This window comes from Gadus macrocephalus, chromosome 3, assembly GCF_031168955.1.
Source record: "Gadus macrocephalus chromosome 3, ASM3116895v1".
In the NCBI taxonomy this organism is placed as follows: Eukaryota; Metazoa; Chordata; class Actinopteri; order Gadiformes; family Gadidae; genus Gadus; species Gadus macrocephalus.
Genome location: NC_082384.1, coordinates 8763007 through 8788006, shown reverse-complemented (window position 1 = coordinate 8788006; position 25000 = coordinate 8763007). Strand labels below are relative to the sequence as shown.

Sequence of the window (25000 nt, the reverse complement as noted above, 5' to 3'; positions counted from 1 at the left end):
GGATACCGTTATTAGCATGGCTACATGCAGTGTATCTCTGTAGTTTATTCCTCCTTCCTCCTTCCGGTCGACCTTCCATACGCTACAATATCACCACACACCGCACCTGCCTCGATACCAGCCTGGATCATGAAGTGTCAAAAGCGACTGGTAGCTTATTCACAATCAATTATGCACAGTGACAAATAAACAACTGCACACACAGACATGCATACTTGTACACACACACACAAATAAAGGACCTACTTAAAGAAATATACACATACATCCCTAAAAACGAAACATGCACTTGTAGAACATGATAAGGCCTTCATAATTGGGTAGAAGAGTTTCATTCCCAGAATGTGGTTAACCTTTGTATTGAGAAATGTGAAAAGTAAAATTATTACACAAGGGCATTATTGTACATTAAGGATATATATGGTTTAAGGGTAGAAGCAATACATTGTGTGCATTACCATTGACTTTGCGTGTGTGCATCTATGAAATGATATTGTTGGTTTATAATGTGACAAAATGGTGTCTTCTTTTGTTCTTCTTTAATATATGTCAAGTGATAGGCAGGTAATGTTGCTCTTGTTTTTATTGCCAGGAGCAGGTGAAGAGTTCTACTCCAAAAAGCGTTCAAGATTTACCAGATTACAAAATGGCGATTTCATACACTCGTTTTTGTAATATTTTATTATTCGATCAGAATTTTTATATTTTTTGCCAGTCATATTTTTCACTGGCAAAGAGATGGTTGCAATTTTTCAGAATAAGTACAACAAGAGAATATGCACTTTATATAAACAAAAACATCCCCCTTCCATGTACTTTTTGCAATGGAATTTGATTGCTTTTGCTTCATTGATAAATGCATTCTTTAATTTGATTGCCTTTACTTTATTGATAAATGCATTCATTAATTTGATTGCCTTTACTTTATTGATAAATGCATTCATTAATTAGATTGAAAACAATCAAGTCAGCCTGTGTTGTGGTGTTCAAATGTGTCACTTTTAAACCATATCATGCCAAGGGAGTGAAGATCAGTTTGTTATCTCACACACACACACACACACACACACACACACACACACACACACACACACACACACACACACACACACACACACACACACACACACACACACACACACACACACACACACACACACACACACACACACACACACACACACACACACTGAATGTAGCACCTCAGCTGATCCACAATATATACATGTTGTGCCTATTTGCTTTTTTGTATCGCTGCAAATTATATATGTTGTAATATATTTGATAAATAATTGTAGACTGAAAGGGCAATTGCAGGTTTTTATTAAGCATGATTTTGATACTCCTATAACAAATGATCATTTTGATACTGTTAACAGTGGATAATATAAATGTATATAAAGCTGTGTCTATATTAAACCTTGTCTTTTAATCGAAATTGGTAATTCAAAGGGAACTGTGTCGAACTGTGAACATAATGTACAGCTCTATTTGCGGTTTTGCATATTATTCATACCCGTTATTAAAGTTATTGATAATATTTGTAGAATTGAGTGGTTTGCTTTTTGTGTGTGTATGCTTGTGTGTGTTTGTGCGCGGTGCGTGTGTGAGAGAGAGAGAACGCTCACGATCGTTTGTGCGAGTGTGCGCATGTGTGTTCCCGAGTCAAAATGCGAAGTAATAAACCCATAACATTTGAGTTTATTGTATCATGTTGGTTTGTCAGTACAAGTCATATTATACAGACACAACTAAAAATATATTTACAACAAGATAGACCACCATACACAATACAAATGTCCTAAACGTAACATGGGTCACGACCAGTGCTAGCGCGGGGCAGCAGGAACTAAAGGGACTTGATCCAAATGCAGACGAGAACTAGGAAATGTAACAAACCCTAACCGGCATACGATAACAAAATGACAATATGACAACGACAACGACTGAGAGACATGACAAATATAGCATACCGAGAATGGAACAAATGACGTGAACTGGCATAAATGGGGAGCGGCTGGGAAGATTGACAACGCGCTCAGGTGAGGAGATTGAAATTATTGCAGATTGCAGATGGGAAAAGTCAAAGAATATCTGGTGGAACGAAAACGAAATAACATAACTAACAGAGACAGGCTATGACAATATGTGAAAACATCCCTTTGGAAGTAAGAGGCGGTATAGTCTTATATTGTCTTATGGACAAAGGAATAACGAAGAAAAAATTATTTGAAAAATAAATACCCCAAAAACAATCATCTTCAGTTCCCGTTCATGTTATTTAAAACACACTTGTATAACAAAAATTAAAAAGATGAGGGCTCGTCCGGGATTTGAACCCGGGACCTCTCGCACCCTAAGCGAGAATCATACCCCTAGACCAACGAGCCGATGTTACTATTTGAGAACATTATCCAATTTATACATAAAACTCTATAGGACATACGCGTTTCTTTTTAATTATTGTTCATCGTGTTTAAATACTAATTGTCAAATGCAAACCAACAAATTCGGAATTGAAAAGGATTAAACGCACTTCTGAATCAGCCGTGTGCTTCCTGACGTCACCTCCCGGCTGCAGAGGACGGCCTGCCGACGTGGCGGGCGGAAGAGGAGCAGCTGAGAAGCTGTCACCGATCGGGTAAGTTGCGGTGTCATTTTCATCAACAAAACTCTTTCCACTTTAAATATTGCTGTTTTATTCATTGAATTAAAAGAAAAACTCAATTGTATCACATTCCGCGGTTTAGTAAGCACTCATCTCTTGTCGTTGTTGTAGTAAGGGAATCCGTGATTTATATTTTGGCTCACATTGCGCAGAATAGTTTGTCAACGTATTGGTGATGGAAAGTGGTTTTCTGTGAATATCCGCATGTGTTGTCATGAGTTGTTGTTATAGAGGATAAGAGCGACCTGAAACGAAAGACAATAAGTCTATTTCAGATGAGGAAGCCACTTGTCATGGGTTGTTTTGATGAGAAGTTCACAAGCCAGCATCAACAACAAAAGCAGGACGAAGTCCAGTGATGTCATAGTCTGACCAACATTTCATGTTAGGTTACCTGTTTGCATTCATTATCAATATCACAGCTCTGCTTTAAAACTTTGCTTTTGAAAATATAACGTACAAAACTTGCACGGACCTTCAGTAATGTTCTGGAAAATGTTTTTCCACATATATTCCACAATAGTTGTTTGTCATTTTGGAAAACACTGCTAGCGTTTTTCATTTTAAAGTATTGTGTCTTAACAACATTGTTCCAAACGAAGACTAATTTAGTGGACAATAAGGGGGCAATTACCTGATGCAACCACTAGATGTCGAAATTGAACTTCTTCTTATATTCCCAAGGAAGATTCGCAGGTTACCTTCGCAATGTCCTCCATTGTAAGACAACAGTGCAAACCTGTCCAGCAGATGTGTAAACAAGGCAATGACCAACGCACCCTGTCCCTTCAGTTCAGAATGTCCCAAGCCGTTCCCGATGACACCCCGGTCCACCCCTCCGACCCCGACCCTGCCCTCCGCGACGAGGCACCCGGCATCGAACCCACTGGACCCGAGGAGCGCGCCGACACGGACCCGCCGGCCTCCGTGACCACAACGCCCCGGTCCCCGGCGGCCCCTGAGGGCCCTGAGGTCCCTGAGGGCGCCCGGGCGCACGCCGCCGGGGCCGGCGGCTCAGGGTCCGGTCCGGCTGAACCGCACCCGTCGGAGCGGGACACCGGGGGGCCGCCGGTGGTGTGTGACCAGCCGGTGAGCCTGGAGCCAGACACCAGCGCCGCGCCGGAGACGGACGTGGAGGTGACGTTGGGCAGAGAATCAAACAATTGTGTTGGATGAATGGAGGATCCAAACACATTGCCGCCGGGGGGTGAAATACAGCATCTTGTAAACACTGTTTCTGTTTCATTGAGATTAGTGCTGGCTAGTTGGAGGCTGTCGACATAGGAAGATTTCTTATGGCCTAGCATTGCTATTATTACTGCCATTTATTGATGTGTGTGTGTGTGTGTGTGTGTGTGTGTGTGTGTGTGTGTGTGTGTGTGTGTGTGTGTGTGTGTGTGTGTGTGTGTGTGTGTGTGTGTGTGTGTGTGTGTGTGTGTGTGTGTGTGTGTGTGTGTGTGTGTGTGTGTGCAGATCTCTCCTCAGGATAAAGAGACAGGATGGGGGGGCTGGGGGTCATGGGGGAAGTCTCTACTGACCAGTGCCAGCTCCTCTGTGGGTAGGTGGTCCCCTCTCCCCTCTCTTTGACCATTCTGTGGTGCTCTATTAACTGCTGTCTTGCCCCTAATGTTGTGGCCGTTATTGTGTATTTATGCCCAGGCAGACTGCCTATGGAATAGCTAATGAAAAGCAATGCAGTATCATTTACCTGTGTGTGTGTGTGTGTGTGTGTGTGTGTGTGTGTGTGTGTGTGTGTGTGTGTGTGTGTGTGTGTGTGTGTGTGTGTGTGTGTGTGTGTGTGTGTGTGTGTGTGTGTGTGTGTGTGTGTGTGTGTCCAGGTCAGAGTCTGAGTTCGGTCAAGGAGAAGGCCGGAGGAGCTCTGCGCCTCCATAGGACCTCTGTGGGGGAGGAGGTGCAGGAGGAGGGGAGGAGCGAGGGAGGAGGTGAAGAAGGGCAGGCTGAGGCCAGCGAGAGTCCCCCCCCCTCTGCTGCTGTAGCAAGCAGAGGAGTCTTCTCCACTCTCACACACGCCGTGCAGAACACTGTGAGGGAACACAGACACGCACACACAAACAATACACACAGACATTTGCACACAGAGCAAAGTCTCTCTCTCTCTCTCTCTCTCTCTCTCTCTCTCTCTCTCTCTCTCTCTCTCTCTCTCTCTCTCTCTCTCTCTCTCTTTCTCTCTTTCTCTAAATTTAATTGATTCAAATCACTTAGTAGTCAATTTGAATCTCTTACGATACGAATACAATCCATGTATCTTGCAGCCAGTGCTACATAGATGTTCTACAAGCCACACAGAGATGTTAGTTCCTAAGAATAGTGAAGTTTAATTAGTAATAATAATCGCTCCCTCTCCCTCTGTCCCTACAGGGTAAGACAGTGCTGAGCGGGGGTCTGGATGCCTTGGAGTTTATTGGAAAGAAGACGATGACAGTTCTGGCCGAGAGCGACCCAGGATTCAAGAAGACCAAAACTCTGATGCAGAAAACGGTCTCTCTCAGCCAGGTAGTAGCCCACACAGGTAGACACTCTCACCCATGTACTTTTAAAGGCTGTTCATGTAATCTTTCTTAGAATAACTGTATGAAATGTAATTGACCCCCAATTGGAGTGGTCTATGAAGACATTGCATTAAAAAAATTAAAAGATATTTATGATTTTTTTTCTGTCCATGCCCTCGTTTTATGGAAGTTGATCGGGCTTTGAAATGGTTTTGTGGTTGTCCAGATGCTAAAGGAAGCCAAGGAGAAGGAGCGGGCCCGCCTGGGCTGCCATCCAATCAACGAGCCAACAGCCCACTACGGCATCCTGTTTGACGACTTCCAGGGCCTCTCACACTTGGAGGCCCTTGAGATCCTATCTAATGAGAGCGAAGCAAAGGTAGTGAATAAACAACTGCAAGTAGAAGATGGATATACAGATACAACTGCAACAATAGAAAGATACACCTGCATGTAGGTGTATATAAGATAAAATAGGTAGATCAATACTTAAGAGGAAGCAGGAGAATAGGCAGCAGGTTTCCATCAGACAGGGATTATGTCTGTGGCCCATCAATTTAAATAGTACACCGACAAATTTGTTTATGTATTCAATTCATACTTAATAATTACAATTTTAATCTTTCTGCAATTGTGCTGCAATAAGTACATAAACAATCGATTTCTCGCTGGCCAACGGATTTAGTCTGTCCTCACAGGTCCAAGCCTTCCTCTCTTCCCTGGAGGAAGTGGAGCTGGAGGTGCTGAAGAAGGAGCTAATCGCCATCAAGGACATCTTCATCAAACAGTATGAAGAGGAGGAGGAGGGGGGGGGAGAGGAGGAGGAGGAGACCGAACAGGGAGACCGAGAGAAGTCCACGGAGGGAGCAGGAGAGGGGCAGATGAAGGATAACGGTGAACTTAGTTCCCAAATACACTGTTCTCTCCCCCTGTGTGAGTGACCCGCAACCAAGCCGCCGCAGCTATCGGTGGCCCCTGGGAACCCATCCAGGTTCAGCATGTTGGCCTTGACTCCTTAACCCTGAGGGTCCCATAAAGTATTCAGAATCTGAATCTGAAGCCCAAGTCTAGGCTGGGTTTAGACTATTTTATTCTGATTTGAATATTCAATCGATCCTTTTAGCTTATTCATACAATCAATACAAATAACGACATTGGTATTTTTATTTGATGAAGGGCACACTAGGAGGTCATCGTTAAAACAATTATAATTTATGATAAAAATCAATTTAAATCTGTCATGATTTGAGGACAGTGGGTGAGTGAGTCTCTTCAAGATAACTCACACAGATTGGGATTCCTCTTCATGACCGGCTGTCCCACTTCTCAATCATGTCACAAGTAGAGGATGGGTTGATGCAGAGAACGCATCCCGGCATCTTCTATTCATGTGCATGATTCAGGTGTTAAGTGAGAAATGGAGGCTCGGAGCTGACATCGGATGATTCTCTTTCTCAACGGTGGACGTCAGCGTTTGCCATGAGCCTGTATGAGTGTTCAGTGGCCACTGACAGATCGACAGCACAAGTCAATCTCAGCACAATCACACAAAAGTTGTATTGCATGGCAAAATATGCATGCTTTGTAAAGAAGCACTCTGGTATCAGGATGATACATTTAAAAAAAAAAAAATTATACCAATCAGCAGAATGGTAGATTAACAAATTGGGGAAAATTAAAGCAATGAAACCTTCTAAATTAGCAACTTGCAACGTGTCTATAATGTAAGACACTATTTGACGTGTGTGTGTGTGTGTGTGTGTGTGTGTGTGTGTGTGTGTGTGTGTGTGTGTGTGTGTGTGTGTGTGTGTTTCTCAGCTGCGGACGGAGAGGAGTTTGTGAGTGTGCTCACCGAGCTGCTCTTTGACCTCCACGTTGCTGCCACACCAGACAAACTGAACAAGGTGAGTCACACACACACACACACACACACACACACACACACACACACACACACACACACACACACACACACACACACACACACACACACACACACACACACACACACACACACACACACACACAAACACAATACACACAGGTAGATATTTGCACAACATGCACACATAGCAAGTCACTCTCACGCTCTCTCTCACCCTCTCAGTTAGACATTTGCACAATATGCATACATAGTAAGTCTCTCTCTCTCTCTAAATATTAAAATATTCCTAAAGCTGCTTTGTGCTCTATTACAAAACAGGATATCCAATAAATCTCATTATAAGCACATCATCTTTTAGCATCTCCACAGGCCCTATCACAGTGCCATGCTGCACACACCATTGGGTCCTAATAAGACGTTTCCCCAGGCTAGGATGAGGGCCCACGACTGGGTGAGGAAGGTGGAGGAGCCTGTCGCCACCGTTTGCTCAGAAACAGAGGGGCAGCCTGGAGGAGAGGCCACCACTGGAGGTAGGGCGGAGGAGATGGAGGAAGGAGAGGTGGAGGAGGCAGCAGATGGTGCGGAAAGGAAGGAGGCGACGAGCGGCGATGCGGAGGGGACAGAAGATGACTTCAGATCCGTTGAGGTGATATTGAAAGGAATTAATATTTATGATTTTTTTTAATCTAAAATGTCTGTTTAATAGAGTTGGGCGAGTTTCCAATCGGTATATCAAGGTTGTTTGAAATCATGACGTGTCCATAGCAATACAGTCTCGATCTCCCCCAGACATGGGGTTACGCTGGGATGGATTAGATTTGACGTCAGCCCATCAGTGGGATGTGCATGAGCACGAGGCACGAGCCTGTGATGGTGAAGGCACTGAAATGGAGGCTAGCGCAATCACCCGAGTGAGCAAAGAAAATAAATTATGGCCCCTGTCTGTGAACGACCAGATTCCTAATCTAGAGATTCAGAGTAGAATAAAATGGCATAATAAAACAAGCTTCATTCTCACAGAACATGCTGGATGCATGTTAGAGAACAAAGACTTAAAACTTGTATCATTCATTGAATTCAATTTGTTGACTTGAATCCTCAATTGAATGATAAAAAATTCCTCGTAACTTCTTCTCCCCCAAATCAGCCCTAGCTTTATGGCTTCCTGGTCGATATGTGCACAAAGCGTTTCCTATATTGATGAAAGCGAGGCAAAACTTGCTGGCGGATTTCATTCTCACTCCACAACCTTTATAAGCAGGTAAGGGGAGCACGAATGAATAAAGTATAATTACGCCTCAAACTAAATTAGCATACACAGAGTATGGATGTAAACCAAAAAAAACATATAGTATGCAGCTGCTGTCACGTCGCTCCATCTTCCGGTGAAACGGCCTGTCAGAATCCCACCGTTAAAAGGAGAACGATATAATGCTGGTTTCAGCTTATGGGCCTAGCCTGCCGACACAACGTCATGAATAGCAAGCTTACGAAAGGCATAATTCCTCCCTAGTCTGTTACTCATGCCTAGTAGCCTTTTACTGGATTTGTTTATGGCTTTATTATGTATGAAACAAGAATGGCGGGAAGAAAGTGAGTTGCAGATGATTGCTTCAACCCTGTGCCAGAAGAATGCCTAGCCGCACATGGTACATTGGAAACAGACGTTCTACGATGCGCTCTCTCATAATTATACAAGTTGTTTTTTATTGACGGTTGAAGCAAAGACCTCGATGTTTTGGGGAGAAGCAAGACTGTTTGCATGAATTCAAGCGTATTTCCAGCGTTTATGTGTTTGTGAGGGCCTTTCACGTTTATGCTTATTTCCATAATGTCTCTGTCTCCACAATCGATGGCTGGATGCATGCAGAACTGTGGCTCAGTGTGTGGTGTGGCGCTCCCCTCCCCTGCAGGCCGTGTACATGTCGTCTATAAGCAGCCTGGCAGAGGTCACCGCCCGCAGTATCGAGCAGCTCCACAAGGTGGCAGAGCTGATCCTCCACGGCCAGGACCTGGAGAAGCCAGCCAGGGAGCAGGCGCAGGTCCTCACAAGGTGTGGTTGTGTTTGCATGCGTGTTCATATAGCTGCACATCGATCTATATGCCAGTGTTGTGAACCTCCAGGTATACATACAGCAGTTAGATGTGTGTGTGTTTGTGTATAGCAGATTTGTATATTCTGTGCATGTACGTATGTATACCTGTGTGTGTGTGTGTGTGTGTGTGTATCTGATTGGGCCTCCTCTGCCTCAGGTTGACCACCGCTATGTCTAATGAGGTCGGCTGTTTGGCCAAGAGGTTCTCTGACACACTGCTGACTGTCGGGGTAAGTGTGTGTGTGTGTGTGTGTGTGTGTGTGTGTGTGTGTGTGTGTGTGTGTGTGTGTGTGTGTGTGTGTGTGTGTGTGTGTGTGTGTGTGTGTGTGTGTGTGTGTGTGTGTGTGTTGCAGCAAGACTGAGACAGTGTGGTTGTTAGTGTTGGTATTTAAAGTGCCACGGTTTGAGCTGAAATTCGAACACTGAGATTTACAAAAAAATGTGTTTTGGGTTGAGAGATTAAGGAAAGGGCGGGGGGGGGGGGGGAGTTGTCCCCATGGTTACGGCCCAGTGATACTATTAAAGTACTGTCGTTGTATATGAGCGTTACGATGAGCGACGTCGTACATGACACATGCCCCACAGGTGTCTGGGAGGCCTAACCCTCACTCGCACGCAGACATTCACTAAATCGCTTCTCAAACGGAGCTCACCGCACACACACACCTTACTAAAAGTGTCCTGAAATGATAAACATTCTCTCAGACGTTGCTGCTGCCCAGACAGAGACCCACACCTCAACACACACAGCGCCACCCCAGCCCCCTTTCCTGTGTGCCTTGGAAAATAAAATAAAACAACGCCACCTGGGCCACCTGCAACGTTCAAATAGTGTTTTGAAAGCATTGGACTATCGACTTTTTTTTTTTCTAGATTGTGGAATTATTTCTGTAACAGTGATAAAATAGCATTGTATTATTTTTGATAAAATAGCATTTTTTACGGTTTTGGCTCTTTATGTGCAGGGGGCGAGAGACTGTGCATGTGTGTGTTTGTGTGTGTGTGTGTGTGTGTGTGTGTGTGTGTGTGTGTGTGCCTACCTTACCTATTGATTTCATTTTCACACTCTGAAAGATGGACTCATTAGGGTTACCCTCACATCGGTACATGGCTGCTTACATTCCCTCTTCATCTCTCTGTCCCAGGGCCAGAGGAAGGCGGAGGAGGTGAATCCATTACTAGGCAGCGTGCTGCTGGAGGTAACACACACTCGTCCTTAATCAGAGGAGGGTGGGGTGTGGGGGTGGTGGGGGTCGGGGTGGGAATGATGTTGGTGCTGGTGATGATGTATTCAGGGGCATCAGGCTGAGACGAAGCAAAGGCAGCTGTCAGGGTGGCATGGATGAGTGTCGCGGGTTGATGGAGGGTGCCCTCCCTCTCGGAGCTGCACATCAGCAGGATGGGGTTATCAACACCGAAGTCCCCTCTTTAATGTGGAGCCGTTTGAACCAATGCCACTGGAACGAGCTGTTCACATGGAGACCATTTACATAAATTAATGCATGGAGCCACAGGGTGGAGTGAAACATAGACGGGATGAAATCACAAGGGGAAAACAGGCCAATCAAACGCTGGTGATCATGCATTTGATTACATTGGTCCATGTGATAACATTAGATGAGATTCTGATGGTTATGAAGAATCAACATTTGATGTAATGTTGATGATGGAACGTTATATATTAAGTTGATGGTAGTCTCACGACTTCAGATTCATATCTAAAGTCTGATGGCGTAAGAGCTCAAACCTGGGTGAACGGGTGTTCACTTTCTTTCAAATCTCATTTGTTTCAATCCATCATGTTGCTAGAGGCAGGGACCTGTGATCGCATAATTGGCAAACACAAACTTGGCTAGCACCAGTTAACAGTAAAATGGGGTCTGTAAAGGTTTCAAATAAACACTGCGTAGTCTGGCCACTTTTGGAATCCACTTATTAAAATCCCCTTCTGAACACCTCATCCACTCTAGCGGATCAGTTTTCTTGAGTCGAATATCTCGTCTCCCCCCTGAGGTTCTGCTATAAGATTGCTGGATCCAAGATTTGGATGATGATTTGATGTTTTACATTGTGAAGATGATAACATAGATAGACGCTAGATGATGATGATGATGATGAATGCGTCGACACTCTGTCCTCGTGATGCATCAGTAACAACAGTACGAGTGATGAACTGTGTGGGTCTTGGGTCTGCAGGGCTCCAACAGCACCACCTACATCCAGAATGCACTGCAGCTGCTGCTGCCGGTCCTGCAGGTCTCCCACATCCAGACCCAGCAGTCCAGACCAGGCCCAGAGCTGCCCGCACAGACAGGCCACTAACACTGATGCAACCCTGTCTCTCACTAACACACACACACACACACACACACACACACACACACACACACACACACACACACACACACACACACACACACACACACACACAGACACAGACACAGACACACACACACACACCTACACACCTACACACCTACACACCTACACACATGCACACACACACACACACACACACACACACACACACACATACACACACACACACACACACACACACACACACACACACACACACATACACACACACACACACACACACACACACACACACAGACACACAGACACAGACACACACCTACACACCTACACACACACACATGCACACTCATACAAAACACTACCCCAATACAATGCTTCCCACTGCAGTATGGTTTGTCTAAATGTAACTTTTGTGTAAAATAAGGAATAAGGAGTAGATTATTATAATGTATTTAAAGTGAAGCCTGAATTCATATGGATTTCTTTCAATGGTCTTTTACCTTGACGGTCCAAACCGGATCACATGCAGACCTTTTACATTTCATCTGCTTGAAGAATAGGAGAAGGGATTGATAGGATAGGTAATGGTAATTTCATCTACTTGAGAGTTTAAGGATATAGGATAGAAAGGATAGGAAACAGTCATTTCATCTGCTTGACAGTATAAGGATATAAAGGATAGGTAATAATCATTTCATCTACTTGACAGTATAAGGCTATAAAGGATAGGTAATAATAATTTAATCTGCTTGAGAGTATAAGGATATAGGATAATTTGCAGTAATTTCATCTGCTTAAGAGTATAAGGGTAAAGGATTATAAGGATGAGTAATGTGTTCTTAGTATTGCTGCAATTTTGCATTGATAAGTGCAAGAAGTAGAGTTCTGAATAGATTTAGATTTTTCTTTGTATTTATTTAAAGACTCTTTGTCCCAAAAAGTTATTTGTGATTTTGTTTGACAACTGTACAGACGCTGTACAGTTGTAAAGAGGCCCTGCCATTGAAAAGTTTCAGGAGAATTGAACAAAACACTAAGTAGTATACGTTATAAAGTACGTTTATGACTGTTTTGTTTTGGTGTGTGTGTGTGTGTGTGTGTGTGTGTGTCGGTCATTTGACTCAATGTGATTCCATTAATACTATATAATTAACAAGGTTTTGTTCAGGCTGTACATGGGTCTTCCCATTGTGTTAAGGATGCCAGTAAATGGGTCTCTAGTGATGTATTGCAGTGCTGCTACTATGCTAAACCAAAGGAGAATCAATTATTCCAATGCTAAATTAGTTCTGGAATCCATTCAGCCTCGTCACTTAATCGAAACATGATCTCGACGCTCCCCCAGCCGTGAACAATAAATTACACTTTTGCCATTAAAGTAGGAATTACATATGAAGTTACAATGACAAATTAACTTGGGTATGGACACTATTTCTCTGGTGTAATGTTTATTGTAATCCTGTAATGAAGTGCCCTTAGACTGAGAATGTGTAAACCCAAATATATTGCATAAATAATCAATACTGTGTTTGGAGTGAGTTTCTTTTAAGCATTGTCGTTTCAAGTTTGATTTGCATTTGAGGGAAATGAAGTAGCAGCCATGTTTATTATACTTGGTCCCTGTTCAGTCTTGAGTTCACAGGAGAAGCCCCATGATGCTTCACAAACCCTCGACCTCACTGATGGAGGACAGGGAAGGGTGCCCCCGGTGGTGGAGACGTGCTAGTGGATGAAAGGGGGAGAGTGGCCAATTGAAAACATTTAGAGCAGAGAATTAAACGGTGAGGTGATTCAGTTCACTAAATAGATCAGACGGAACTGAATGTTTCGCTGTGAGTGTGACCAGTTCATACCATTCGAGATGATCAGTTATTCAAAGCAGCCATTACTTAAGTGTATATCACAGTACTAAGTATCTACGTATCACAGCATGCAGTAAGTATGAGGATTTTTGACTCTGGGAATGAAAGTGTTGTTGTACCGGTGAAACTTCCAGATGGGTCATGACCGTCCACAGGTCCAGATAGAAGCGTGTCGGGGACTAGTCAGGGGTCCGGTACACAACACAAACACATTAAGCATGTCCCTCAGGGAAAAATGGGTATTGAAAGCCCCCCCACCCCCCCCAAGAAAAAACGATGTCACCCCAAGACACTTCATCCCAAGTAAGTAGGTAGGGAAGGGATGGAACAAGGAGCTAGGCTACTACCGGTAACACTTGTCGTTTAAATGTGACTTCTATCATGCCCTCATGCCTACACTGAGCCCACCAGGATTCTCCTGGTATGCATGGTACGCATAGGCTGCTGCTAGCCATCTTTTTTTACTAAAGATGGATGAAACTAATACGTAAATAAATGTTCCCACCAGTGCTGGCTGTGTTTTGCGGACCGGAACCGAAGTTCCCCTCATTAGTGTAATGCCATATGTGTTGTGTTTGAAATCCTGTTTAATGTGGCCCATATGTTGGCATGTTCATTTTTGTTGGGATTGTCTTAGGGAATGGATGACTGACTGCATATGGAGGCTGTTTTAAATAACATATCGTTTTAGTTTGACACCAGTTTCCTCCATCATATGTTTTTTGGTTGTGTTTTAAATAATCTTAAAGAGGTTCAGCCAATATTTTTCAGATACAATTAAAAGCATACCTGTCCAGCGTGTTAACCCCAGGGTGCCAAGGACAATTCCTAAAAACAATACACAAAGACGCTTCACATTAGAACATCATATCAGTGACTTCATTGCATAATAAGGTTTATTCATTTGAATTGGCCGATTTATATTGTACAGCCATCTCTTCAACTGGTTGCAAAATGTCTTTCATTTTATGAAAATACATTTCTTTGGGATGCACTTGCGTCGTCGCACAAAATCTCACAACATGGGATATTGTCTTGGTGAATAAATGAATAAAAGAGACAAAAGTCAGTTCATATCGGAAGGAGTCAAAACAATGGTGGAAGTACCTGAGGGGGTGTCGACTAAGGGACACGATCCTGTGAAACAACAACAACACGATAAAGTGAATGGCACTAAAAAGGCATTCTTCGGGTGTGTGTGTGCGCGTGTGTGTGATGCTCTCTGTCTCACCATTCAGACGCGATTCTTTGTACAAGCCACAAAGTGGGCCCCCCTTGGATTTCCCTGGCAGAGGAAAGAGGAGCAAGCTGTAACCCAGGACTCAGCCCGTGTACCTGGGCCTGTGTCTACAACGTCAGAAGCACATTCAATCTCAAACCTGTGTGTGTGTGTGTGTGTGTGTGTGTGTGTGTGTGTGTGTGTGTGTGTGTGTGTGTGTGTGTGTGTGTGTGTGTGTGTGTATGCATGCATGCATGCATGCATGTATGTATGTATGTATGTATGATTATACATATGGGTATACAGTATATATATATAAATATATGATGCATATATATATATAATGTATATATATAATTGATATGTATTATGTATAGCCATGCCTCACCCCTTTTCCGGTAGACCTTAGCCAGTAGTGATGTGAGTACAAGCAGCAGCAGCAGCCCCACTAGAGCCATCCACAGCGCTCTAAACACACTCCCCCACTCGTCTGAGAGACGGAGAGAGAGAGAGAGAGAGAGAGAGAGAGAGAGAGAGAGAGAGAGAGAGAGAGAGAGAGAGACGGAGAGATGGAGAGGAGAAACACGAGAGATCACACGTTCAGATAAAAGATCAATTTGATTCCCGTTGTCCTAACTATGCAACAAGATGTCATCAGGAGATTAAATGGCTCATGCACCGCACTGGCCCATCTCTGCAGTTAGAGAGACTGTAAAGGGCAGGAGAGAGATGGAGTACGCAGAATAAGATAAAGGGAAAGAAATGCTTCTATCACGGCAGCCGTGATAAAACAATCATTTTAATGTTCAACTTTAGGGAGCACCCGAAGACAGACCCATTATCACAGTCATATTGAGTGTCTTTCATGTCTGTCCTACCGAGTCAAAGATTAAATTAATCATTTCACTAAATTAAGTTTTTTTTCTGAGGGGATTCCTGGAACCATCTCATTAAAATCATTTGGGTTCCACAGGCACCATTTTGAAAAACCACAGACGACAAGAAATGGAATATTATAAATAATGAAGTGAATGAAACCATGTGAGGAGAATGATTCAAATGGAGGCACAGGGCCAGGAGAGCGCTGGACAAAGACAGAGCTTTCATTGAGTTCATCTAGGTTTCAACAGGATATTAGAAAATAGAACTTGGGTGAAGCTTCAAGCAGTATGGAGGTGGGCAATATAGCAGAACAAGAAAGAAGGCGAGCCAGAATCAATACCGCCTTGGAGATGCAGTGGGTGGAGAATGAAGGAATGAAGGAAGAATAACTGAAGGTCAGAAGAAGGTCGCGGGAGGGAGGTTATTTATGTGAATCAAATTGAACTGTCGTGTCCGACGCTTTTAAGAAAATGCTCTCTATTTTACTCATTAAACAGATGAATCGTTAGACTTATGTCTGATTGGTGGTTCTTCGTTATCCGCATAAACCATACCTCTGAATCAATGTCATGACCTTTCGAATCAACGCGTGTCATATTGAAGTCAGATGTCCGATATTATCGGCCCACCGATATTATCGGCCCGATATTAGCATAAAAATGTAATATCGGTCAATATCGGTATCGGATTTTTTTTGCCTTAAAACCGATCAAATATATATATATATATATATATTTTTTTTTTTTTTAATTTATAGCTCAAATAAATGTTTTCAAAATTGTGCAGTACAGTGCACATTGTAATTGACTCATATTTGTGCATTTATTCAATTAAGGTTATTGAGTTTTAGTTAAAGAAACATACTGCTATGTTGCACATAGTTGTTCAGGTACAATGTTTTATCATTTGTGAAGTCAAGTTTGCCCTATTTGTTGTGGGCATTGTCAAGATTATCTCAGGGAGAGTGTAATCCAAACTGTTGTCTGAGACCATTAAAAAAATAAAAATAAACATGGCACTTTTCCCTTAAATTAAGTTGAAGTATTTTTCTTATTTTGCACAGACAATGTTAACATTTGGAAAGCCTTGTTGCATTCAAGAATGCATCCAGTGGGGCATCACAATAACATTAAGCATGTTGTGTTAATTCCACAACAGGAGATATGTAATGTTACCTAAATTAGGTTTGAGGAAAAATAACCCAAACATCGACATCGGTATCGGCTGATATCGGGATCGAAAATTTAGAGTTGGACAATATCGCATATCGGATATCGGCAAAAAAGCCAATATCGGACAGAACGTTCTGTTTCTCAAGCATTACATAGCGAGACCAACCTTTCTTCCCAGTCAGTTCCCATGGTAGCACTTGCTTTCCCGCTTTAGACAGAGATGATCCATTAGCCAACTGAATGAGACAGCGACTGCGATTGGCCGGCTGGGGCACAGTTGGCGGAGGGCGGCAGCAGTAGAACGCCTTTTGTCTGTCGTCCGCCTCCTCCTCCGGCTCCGCAGCAGGGTGGAGGTACGAGGAGGTGGTGTTGCGCTGATCGTACAGGACCAAGTTCAGGTGAACAGGTTCTTCAAGCTGCACCACCATCCACACCTCCAGATCCTTCGGTGAGTCTTTCCACCCAGAGGAGCAATGCATGGATGGGTGGATGGACGGATAGATGGATGGATGGTTATTTTGGAAAGACAAATAAACATGCAGTAAGTCACACAGATAGACCACACCTACAGAAGGTATTGGCTCGCAAGACTCAAAGGTGATCCGACCTACCTGACATGTTGCTGCTGCCGCTAAAATAGGCCTCTTCCATATCCGTCTCACACATGAACCACCCGTTGCCAGGGTCCTCATTACTGCCCCCGTAGTCTGACCCTGGCTCCGTCCCGTTGCCCCCGTCAGCGGCGGTGCACACAGGCTCTGGCTGGGGCTGATCGCTGCCCGGGGCCAGGCAGGGATCACACTGTCCTCCCCTTCCCGTCTCCCTTCCAGAATCCTCCGGGTGCCTCCCCCTCAGCCAGCCACACTCCTCGGCAGGACGGCACGGCACACACAGGAAGTCCACCCTCGGGCCTAAGACGCGGAAAGTAAAGAAGGAAAAGTGGGTGCATCTGGAAAATGTGGGTGGGAGACTGGCGCACTCTCTGTCTCCCAGACTGACAGGGGAAGCACACGGCTTAAGGAAGGACGAGTGCAGTCGTCGTTCGGAGCGGGCCGATGGCTTGGTCTCCGGCGATGCTGCTTGGAGCTTCTTCGGGTCACCGCTCGTCCAAACCCCTCCCTGGACACTGCACTCCCTTTGGGCCTCAGTGATACCCTACCTGGGGGTGCATGTTTTTGAGCAGCAAAAGTTTACAACCAGCTCCCCATGCCGGCCATGTGTGAAGTCGCCAAGCGGGAAGTTGATCAGATGAACAGTTGTTTAGAAGATGGAAGGACAGACATATAAACAGAGAATCCTCATACTATAGTAAGATCAGTCTATTTAGATATTTGGGGATTATTTACGGTAACAAAAGCTTTTGTTCTGAAATGTATTAATCAATAAAAAAAATGCAAAACAGACAAGGAGAGACAAGACTCTCCGGTCCTGCTTTCTTCTATCTATGTACTTGTAGCCAGTGAGCTGTTCCCAGCATGTTGTTAGGCATTCTAACAGTTAACAGGGTTCCCCTCTGAATACACAACACAGTTTGTACTTATGAATTATTATAATACGAATATTTACTAATACATGTGTCCCGTAGATCTCACGATCTTGATCGAATGGAAGCTTGTGGAGGAACCCGAAGGACAGACAGACATGCAGAGACTCCTATAATTCGTGTTAGAAGCCTGCCATTGATTTGCTGTCAGTGCTCAGAAAATATTTAGCTAAGAACAGAAAGATAGAATATAAAGTAAATTGGAATCCAAAAACTAAAGTTTTTTATCAGTGGAAGCCCAGATCCAACCCAGCCCAAAACTGCTTTCGAGGTGAGAGCTGCTGCCTTACATACAAAGTCTAGTTTATGCCTCAGAAGTGATTCATGAATTGTGAAATACGTGATTGAAGCAATAGTTAGAGGTGTTTCAGGTAAGATTCGAGCTTTGAAAAGAGTGCGAGCAGAGAAGAGCAGGAAGATGTTGAAACTAAACAACCAAATGCATGTCTCCCCCTCCCTCCCTACGTTTCCCCACTGCTGAGAAGTCAACTCAGATTTAGCACCTGTAATTGACAGGCAAGAAGGATCGCCGGACCCAATCAGGGAAGAGATGCCCTGATTGGTCAAATCTAATTTAGCTGATACAGAGGATGGCGCCGTCGACTCAAAACAGATATTTGAACGGCAAGTTTCCCTCACTGATAGCTGACAGATCATGGCAATGCCTTCGCTAACAAACTCAGTAACACTCAAGTAATAGCTATTCATTCTGACATACAGGCTACAGCACATGTGGCACACACACACACACACACACAAACACACCGACACACACACACACACACACATACACACACACACAGACACACGCACACACACACACACACACACACACACACACACTCACACCCACACACATGTGTACCAGCCATGATCAGTCAGACGCCCACCCTGTGTGTTCAGTTACGCACCTCGGTGCCACCAAAACTCTGGAATACAAATGATGAAGATGAGGACGACGAGGATGGCGAGCTTGGCGAGGGCAGCTTTTGTCATGTTGTCATGACTGCGCCAAGAGAGAACGAAACACACATGCGCACACACACACAGATGCATGCAGGAAGGGTCCCATACACACTAACGCACAAACCCACACAGAAAGTACATTTTGACAAACTGACTCACCCAAAGACTTCCTGTTGAACTTCCTGTCTTATCAGAAATTGTTAGGGGGTGAGTGTCACTTTCAACGTCTTGAGCATGGTGAGCTTGTGTGTGTGTGTGTGTGTGTGTGTGTGTGTGTGTGTGTGTGTGTGTGTGTGTGTGTGTGTGTGTGTGTGTGTGTGCGTGTGTGCGTGCGTGCATACGTGCGTGTGTGTGTGCGTGTGTGTGTACGTTAGTGTGTAAGTAAGTGCATGGGTGTGTGTGTAGGGAGGTGGGGGTGGGGGAAGTTTGGCAGTATCACAAAACCGAGAAAAACGAAATGAAAACATGCTTTGGTTGGGAAGAAATATTTAGTAATATGGACTCATCCACTCTAGGGTAAGATATATTTTGTTGCGTTATGTTTCAAAGAATTTGCAGACAATTTCAAGGTGCATTTACATTGCAACTAGCTCTGAGCATAAAATGACCAGGACATATCTGTGGTCAATGCTGATTGATAGTGATTTCAATAATAAATATAGTTGCAAACAACCACGATAGTGTGACCGTATGACCGACAGAATTACCGTATGACCGACAGTATGACCGACAGTATGACTGACTGACAGTATCTGTCAGTCATACAGTCATACTGTCGGTCATACGGTCATTCTGTGTGTCATTTGGTCATACTGTCGCTCATACTGTATGACTGAATGACTGACAGTATGACTGTATGACGGACAGTATGACTGTATGACAGTATGACTGTATGACAGTATGACTGACAGTATGACAGTATGACTGACAGTATGACTGTATGACTGAATGACTGACAGTATGCCTGTATGACAGACAGTATGACCGGATGACTGACAGTGTGACTGTATGACCGACAGTTTGACCGTGTCGCGTTTTAGAAGAAAGTAGTCCGGATCCGGATCGCTTTTAACTCACTTTATTTGTTAAAGTATTTCGGTATGGTAACTATGAAGCAAAAGGGAGGGAATTTTATCTAACACGCGTGGAGAAAAATACTGAAGAGCTACTTTGAGCCCCGGGGCTTAGGCCCGAGGCTCTCTGCGGGTCTGCCTATGTTTCTGACCTCAATCTGACCCCCGCTCTGGTTAGTATCAAGTGGGCGTGGCCTATGTGAAGTAGGCCACGTGTCACCTGTCCAAAGGTGCTGCCATCTGTGGCTGGAGTAGTTATTGCAGCTTATTTGTTTGATCCTGCTTCCTAGTGGCTATGTGAGGGTAATGCAGCTTGTTTGTTTGATCCTGCTTCCTAGTGGCTATGTGAGGGTAATGCAACTTGTGTGTTCGATCCTGCTTCCTAGTGGCTATGTGGGGGCAGCTTATGTGCTTAAAATACATAACAACCGACAGTATGACCGAAGACTGCCATGGGCAGATAAGAGTATGGTTTAAAAAAAATATGTCTTCCGTAAGTGGCGGTATGCTGAGCTTGGTCGGTATGGTAATATGGCGTTGGAATGCCTTAAAAACTAAACAATCACCAACCATGTTTCTAAAGCATATTGTGTCAAACGGATGTTAGCAAAATTACGTGTGTAGCGCTTTAAGGCCCAGCCTGCATCGTAGAGAGGCTGTGGTGCAGAAGGGAGAACTCTTTTTTCAGATATAGTCTCAACTTTGGCATGGGTACACTAAGGAATCTCTTCCTAATAGCCATATTCAACAGCCGAGCCTACGTATTTGAATGCAATGCTAGAGCTGTATAAACATTGGAGGTATGCATGTATTTCACTTTAAAATGTATATCTCTGCCGTCTTTGACCTTATTGCTATGAATTTAACACCATATAGTCCCACAGTCACCTGGTACATGTACATGTACATACAGCTTTTACCACTTTCGGTGCCAAAGGAGTTAATGCAGTGGTTTTCAAACTGTGAGGCGCACCTCCCCTGAGGGCCGCCGAGTTCTTCAGGGGGGGCGCGAAGTGAGAACAATTATTCCAGAAAAAGTAACGCAAGAAAAACGCAAAGACGAAGACGCGCTGTGTTCGAAATCATTCCCTATTCACTCACTCATTATTCCCCATAGGCCTATAGTGTTTATGATATAGTGCACGATATAGGGAACGAACAAACGAGAATTCGGTCACTACACTGAACATTTCTAAACGTCATTTGCGTCAGTAAATGCGCCGGGTATTTGTGTGAAGCAGACAGCTGCGCCCACATCATGTAAACAAACCGGACACCCACGAGGAAAACTGGAGGTTGTATTGATGTTGTATGTTACATTTCCTTGATCAAGGTTTTTTTTTAATTAATTTTGAATGTTACATTTTTTTTAAATCCCAAATAAATTGTTGACATTTCTATTCGTTTTCGTGGTTATTCAGCTTCTTCTTCTCCTCCGGAAAAACACGACCACATTGCATTGTGGTATACGGGAGCAACATGTAGGGAACATCGTATGTTCACTCAAATTTTGGGTATTTTCAGTCCACTATATAGTGCGCATGGAATTGACCACTGGGAATTCGAACACCACAATAAAATGGCGAGCACCCTTTATAGTGCACTATATCCGTGATAGTGAACGATTTCGAACACAGCTACGCAAACTCATTGCTCCCACTAAAGTTGAGGTGTGCTAAAAAGGAGGCTAAACTGGCAGTTTACAGATTAAGATGTTCCAATGTATTTTAAAAACGATAAGCAAAAACCTGCTTAGATAAAGATGTTAAAATTTGTTAAGAAATGTGTTTAAAAACGAACAAAGATGTTTAGAATGTTTCAAAAATATGTTTAAAATGTTTCAAAAAAATATGACAGATTTTTAAAATGTGTAAAATATGATCAGAGATGTTTAAGATATGATCAGAGATGTTTAGAATGTGTAAAATAATTGAAAGATCTTTCAAAACACAGGGATCTTTTGATTCCATAATTAATTTTACAAGTTCTACGAGCATGGCAATTTTTATAACTTTTGGAGCCAAAAAGTCAGGAAAATAATAATAATAATAATACTAACGATTATAATAGGGTTCCTACGGATTTCGTAGGACCCCTAATTAAAGGAGACATATTATGGTGTTTTCCCAACAAGTAAACATATTTGAGTTCCAGAAAAATGTTTTTGAAACTGTTTGCTGGAAATAACTTTTAGGAAAAAAACATCTTGCCTACCGCTATTCCCCTCTGTTTCAGTCCCTTCAGAATGCGCTGTTTCTGGTGTCTGTAGCTTTAATGCATACGAGCTGCTGCCCATTGACCAATGAGCTCTCAGACTGAACCACATCATGGAGGAGAAGGGATTGTTGCCGTTTGCGTGCTCCTGGAGCTCTATATCTATATAATATAATATTTTAATGACCACAGGCGAGGCAGTGAGCGAAGTAAGGCTTAACAGCGGGTTTATTGAATTCCACAACTTGGACAGGCAGGAGCAGCTCGACCTGAAAACCACAACGACAACCCCCGCGCAGAAGGAAACACCCAGAACCCCCTCTGAGATGGCCCGCCCCTATCTCCCAAACCCTGTGACGCTACATTACCCCCCCTTCACAAAGTTCCTCGCCCCAAGGAATCACAGAAAAACACACAGCCCTCAGAATAACTTAACTGCCTTTAACATAATGAGCTTCAACCCCCAGTATAACAACAGGCAGAACACTGAACAACATTACTTTTCTTTTCCTATAGATAGCAGACAAAGTATTTTAAGTGCCCTGGTGGCCTCGGGCGACAGACCGAGGCCCCGCCAGTGTAGCCGGGGGGGGGTGGGCTTTGAGGAGGCAGGGCGACAGCGAGGAGTCGCTGGACCCCCCAGGGCCAGTGGGGCGGCACCCCCTCGGTACGGAGCCAGTCTGTCTCTGTGCAGTGCCACCCTTCTTTAGGTGGTAAGTGTAACCGGTACACCACCTCACCCAGCCTCTCCAGAACTCGACAGGGACCCACCCAAGGACTGTCCAGTTTAGGGCATCTCCCCTTCTTCCTTTTGGGATTGAACTCCCAAACTAGTTCTCCCGCCTGGAAATGCCTGCCTTTGCTTTTTACATCGTAGTTTCTTTTCTGCCTCACTCACCCCTGCCCTCTGCTGCTGCTCCTGGGAAAATAGGTGGGCCGACTCCAGGCGATCTTGGAGTCTCCTGGCATAACCGGGGCCAGGGGAACAGTCTGGGGCATCCGGTGGTCGACCAAACGCTAACTCTGCTGGGGTACGTAGCTCCCTTCCCAGCATGAGAAGGGACGGCCTGCATGCCGTAGACTCCTGCACGGCGGTGCGGCAAGACATGAGAACCAGGGGAAGGTGGTTATCCCAGTCTGTCTGGTGCTGGGAGGTGAGGATGGCCAGCTGTTGGCCCACAGTGCGGTGAAATCGCTCCCACCAGTCCATCACTCAGGGGAGATGTGCGGGTCTTATGGATGCCCAGGCGCTCACACATGGCGGAGAACACCCGAGACTCAAAGTTTCTCCCCCTGGTCGCTATGCAAGGTCTCTGGCACCCCAAAACGGCTGAACATGCCTTCAGACAGTGCGTCGGCCACGGTCTCAGCTTCCTGATCGGGGATGGCATAGGCTTCGGGCCACTTGGAGAAGTAGTCGATGGCCGTGAGAACATAGCGGTTGCCTCTGTCCGAGCGGGGCAGTGGCCCCACTACGTCCACCGCCACCCTCTCCATAGGCGCGCCCACCAGAAACTGCTGAAGGGGAGCATGTGAGCGCCCGGTGGGGCCCTTTCGTGCGGTTCCGTTCGTCCCTTTTCGCCGCCCCTATCTCCCAAACCCGGTGACGCTACAATATAATAATAATAATATTATGTATGGGTACTTAATAATATTATATCTAATATAACGGCCAAAAGCCTTGTGTGCCTCGGGTGATATTATGAATCATAAAGACTCATCTGATGTCTCTGGTACTTCCAGAACAAGTGGGGGATATATCGGACATGGTTGAGAAGAATTGGGGGAAAAGGAACTTTGGCCTTGACCCATCTGAAGTCCATGAGCCGCGACCTGGAGGGATTGTACTCTGGGAGGTGAGCTGCTGGGCTGCAGTCGAGTTCCCCCCGCCGGAGCTGCTCGTCCACTGGTCCACAAAATCGTAGCTATACTCTGATTGGAGGGGAGAGAGGAATTGGGATGTAATATTCAACTGTGCCCCCTTCCCCTTCCTACGTAGGAGGGGGCGCCGAAACTGACTCGCTCGTTTGGTAACTGTAGGCGGGGTACTTCAGAAATGCGTATCTCACTCAAAAAATTATTGACAGACTTTTTTCAAAGTTTGTATGCGTGTGGGTGCACCAGAGACCCAAAACAACACCCCAAATCCAAGGAAAAGTGTTGATTTCATAATATGTCCCCTTTATATAATATGTTCTGCAAAGAAATAATTCTAGCCATCGCATACCTTTGTATAGAAGGATTATACCATCAACCCTCCCCAGAGTCCTCCCCCCCATGCCATCCAGCCACCTCAGACAGGACACTGGTACTGATTGAATTCTGAAATTCTCCAGCCTACTAACTGGAAGCTGCTCAATCGACCAATCGGGATTTCAACTTTGCGTGTCTCTGCTGAAGTAGGCTACAGAGTAGACTGACTACTGCTGAGGTTGTGATGCCCTGAGGCAGGACATTAGAAACACAGCAGGTGGTATCAGTTTAGGGAACACCTTGCCGGTGGGTTGAAGGTGGCTAGGTGGGTGCCGCCGGGAGAGGTACCCCCGGCGCCACCATGATTTAACGGCGGAGCCAGCACCAACACGCTG

The 25000-nt window shown here is 44.6% G+C and overlaps 3 protein-coding genes, 1 long non-coding RNA gene and 1 other non-coding gene across 9 annotated transcripts in view; 3 read left to right on the top strand and 2 right to left on the bottom strand.

Annotated features, from left to right (window-relative positions):
• klf3 (Kruppel like factor 3 (basic)) overlaps positions 1 to 1549 on the top strand; it is a 7219-nt gene extending 5670 nt beyond the window's left edge. The window contains exon 5 of the mRNA XM_060047051.1: positions 1 to 1549. This exon is cut by the window's left edge and continues 991 nt beyond it. The gene's annotated coding sequence lies outside the window, so the exon portion shown is untranslated.
• Positions 1 to 16475, top strand: part of LOC132453954 (uncharacterized) — a 30410-nt gene extending 13935 nt beyond the window's left edge. The window contains exon 2 of the long non-coding RNA XR_009524845.1: positions 16048 to 16475. This is a non-coding gene — a long non-coding RNA (uncharacterized LOC132453954). The remainder of the gene's footprint in view (positions 1 to 16047) is intronic.
• Positions 2319 to 2390, bottom strand: trnap-agg (transfer RNA proline (anticodon AGG)). Its single transcript has one exon. It is a non-coding gene; the product is annotated as a tRNA-Pro (tRNA).
• fam114a1 (family with sequence similarity 114 member A1) lies at positions 2535 to 13002 on the top strand. Of its 2 annotated transcripts, none has more exons than XM_060047048.1 (14): positions 2535 to 2641; positions 3461 to 3805; positions 4142 to 4226; positions 4507 to 4712; positions 5048 to 5182; positions 5405 to 5557; positions 5877 to 6072; positions 6997 to 7082; positions 7491 to 7709; positions 8977 to 9116; positions 9317 to 9389; positions 10305 to 10358; positions 11356 to 12314; positions 12351 to 13002. In XM_060047048.1, the coding sequence occupies exons 2-13, from the start codon at positions 3467 to 3469 to the stop codon at positions 11479 to 11481; spliced, it is 1812 nt and encodes a 603-aa protein (XP_059903031.1). In that variant the 5' UTR covers positions 2535 to 2641; positions 3461 to 3466; the 3' UTR covers positions 11482 to 12314; positions 12351 to 13002. The 2 variants fall into 2 exon arrangements, with proteins under 2 accessions (XP_059903031.1, XP_059903030.1); XM_060047047.1 differs by having other exon boundaries at positions 5877 to 6111.
• On the bottom strand, positions 12549 to 19290 carry LOC132453953 (uncharacterized). 4 transcript variants are annotated; one of them, XM_060047053.1, is made up of 9 exons: positions 19071 to 19284; positions 17228 to 17527; positions 16783 to 17070; positions 14951 to 15052; positions 14575 to 14628; positions 14451 to 14480; positions 14133 to 14171; positions 13463 to 13522; positions 12549 to 13203 (listed from the first exon to the last, which is right to left on the bottom strand). In XM_060047053.1, the coding sequence occupies exons 1-9, from the start codon at positions 19213 to 19215 to the stop codon at positions 13142 to 13144; spliced, it is 1080 nt and encodes a 359-aa protein (XP_059903036.1). In that variant the 5' UTR covers positions 19216 to 19284; the 3' UTR covers positions 12549 to 13141. The 4 variants fall into 4 exon arrangements, with proteins under 4 accessions (XP_059903036.1, XP_059903037.1, XP_059903038.1 ...); XM_060047054.1 differs by lacking the exon at positions 14451 to 14480 and having other exon boundaries at positions 19071 to 19287; XM_060047055.1 differs by lacking the exon at positions 14575 to 14628 and having other exon boundaries at positions 19071 to 19287.
• Positions 19291 to 25000: the final 5710 nt, after the last annotated feature.

Bases quoted from the DNA above. Each gene is read 5' to 3' on its own strand.
- fam114a1 (XM_060047047.1), top strand. From the start codon at position 3,467: ATGTCCCAAGCCGTTCCCGATGACACCCCGGTCCACCCCTCCGACCCC. The intron at 7,083-7,490 runs GTGAGTCACACA...ACGTTTCCCCAG, and splicing joins CACCAGACAAACTGAACAAG to GCTAGGATGAGGGCCCACGA. The intron at 10,359-11,355 runs GTAACACACACT...TTGGGTCTGCAG, and splicing joins TAGGCAGCGTGCTGCTGGAG to GGCTCCAACAGCACCACCTA.
- LOC132453953 (XM_060047053.1), bottom strand. From the start codon at position 19,215: ATGCATCTGTGTGTGTGTGCGCATGTGTGTTTCGTTCTCTCTTGGCGC. The intron at 14,172-14,450 runs GTACTTCCACCA...TATTGTTTTTAG, and splicing joins CTTAGTCGACACCCCCTCAG to GAATTGTCCTTGGCACCCTG. The intron at 13,523-14,132 runs GTATGCTTTTAA...ACCCCTGACTAG, and splicing joins GGGGTTAACACGCTGGACAG to TCCCCGACACGCTTCTATCT.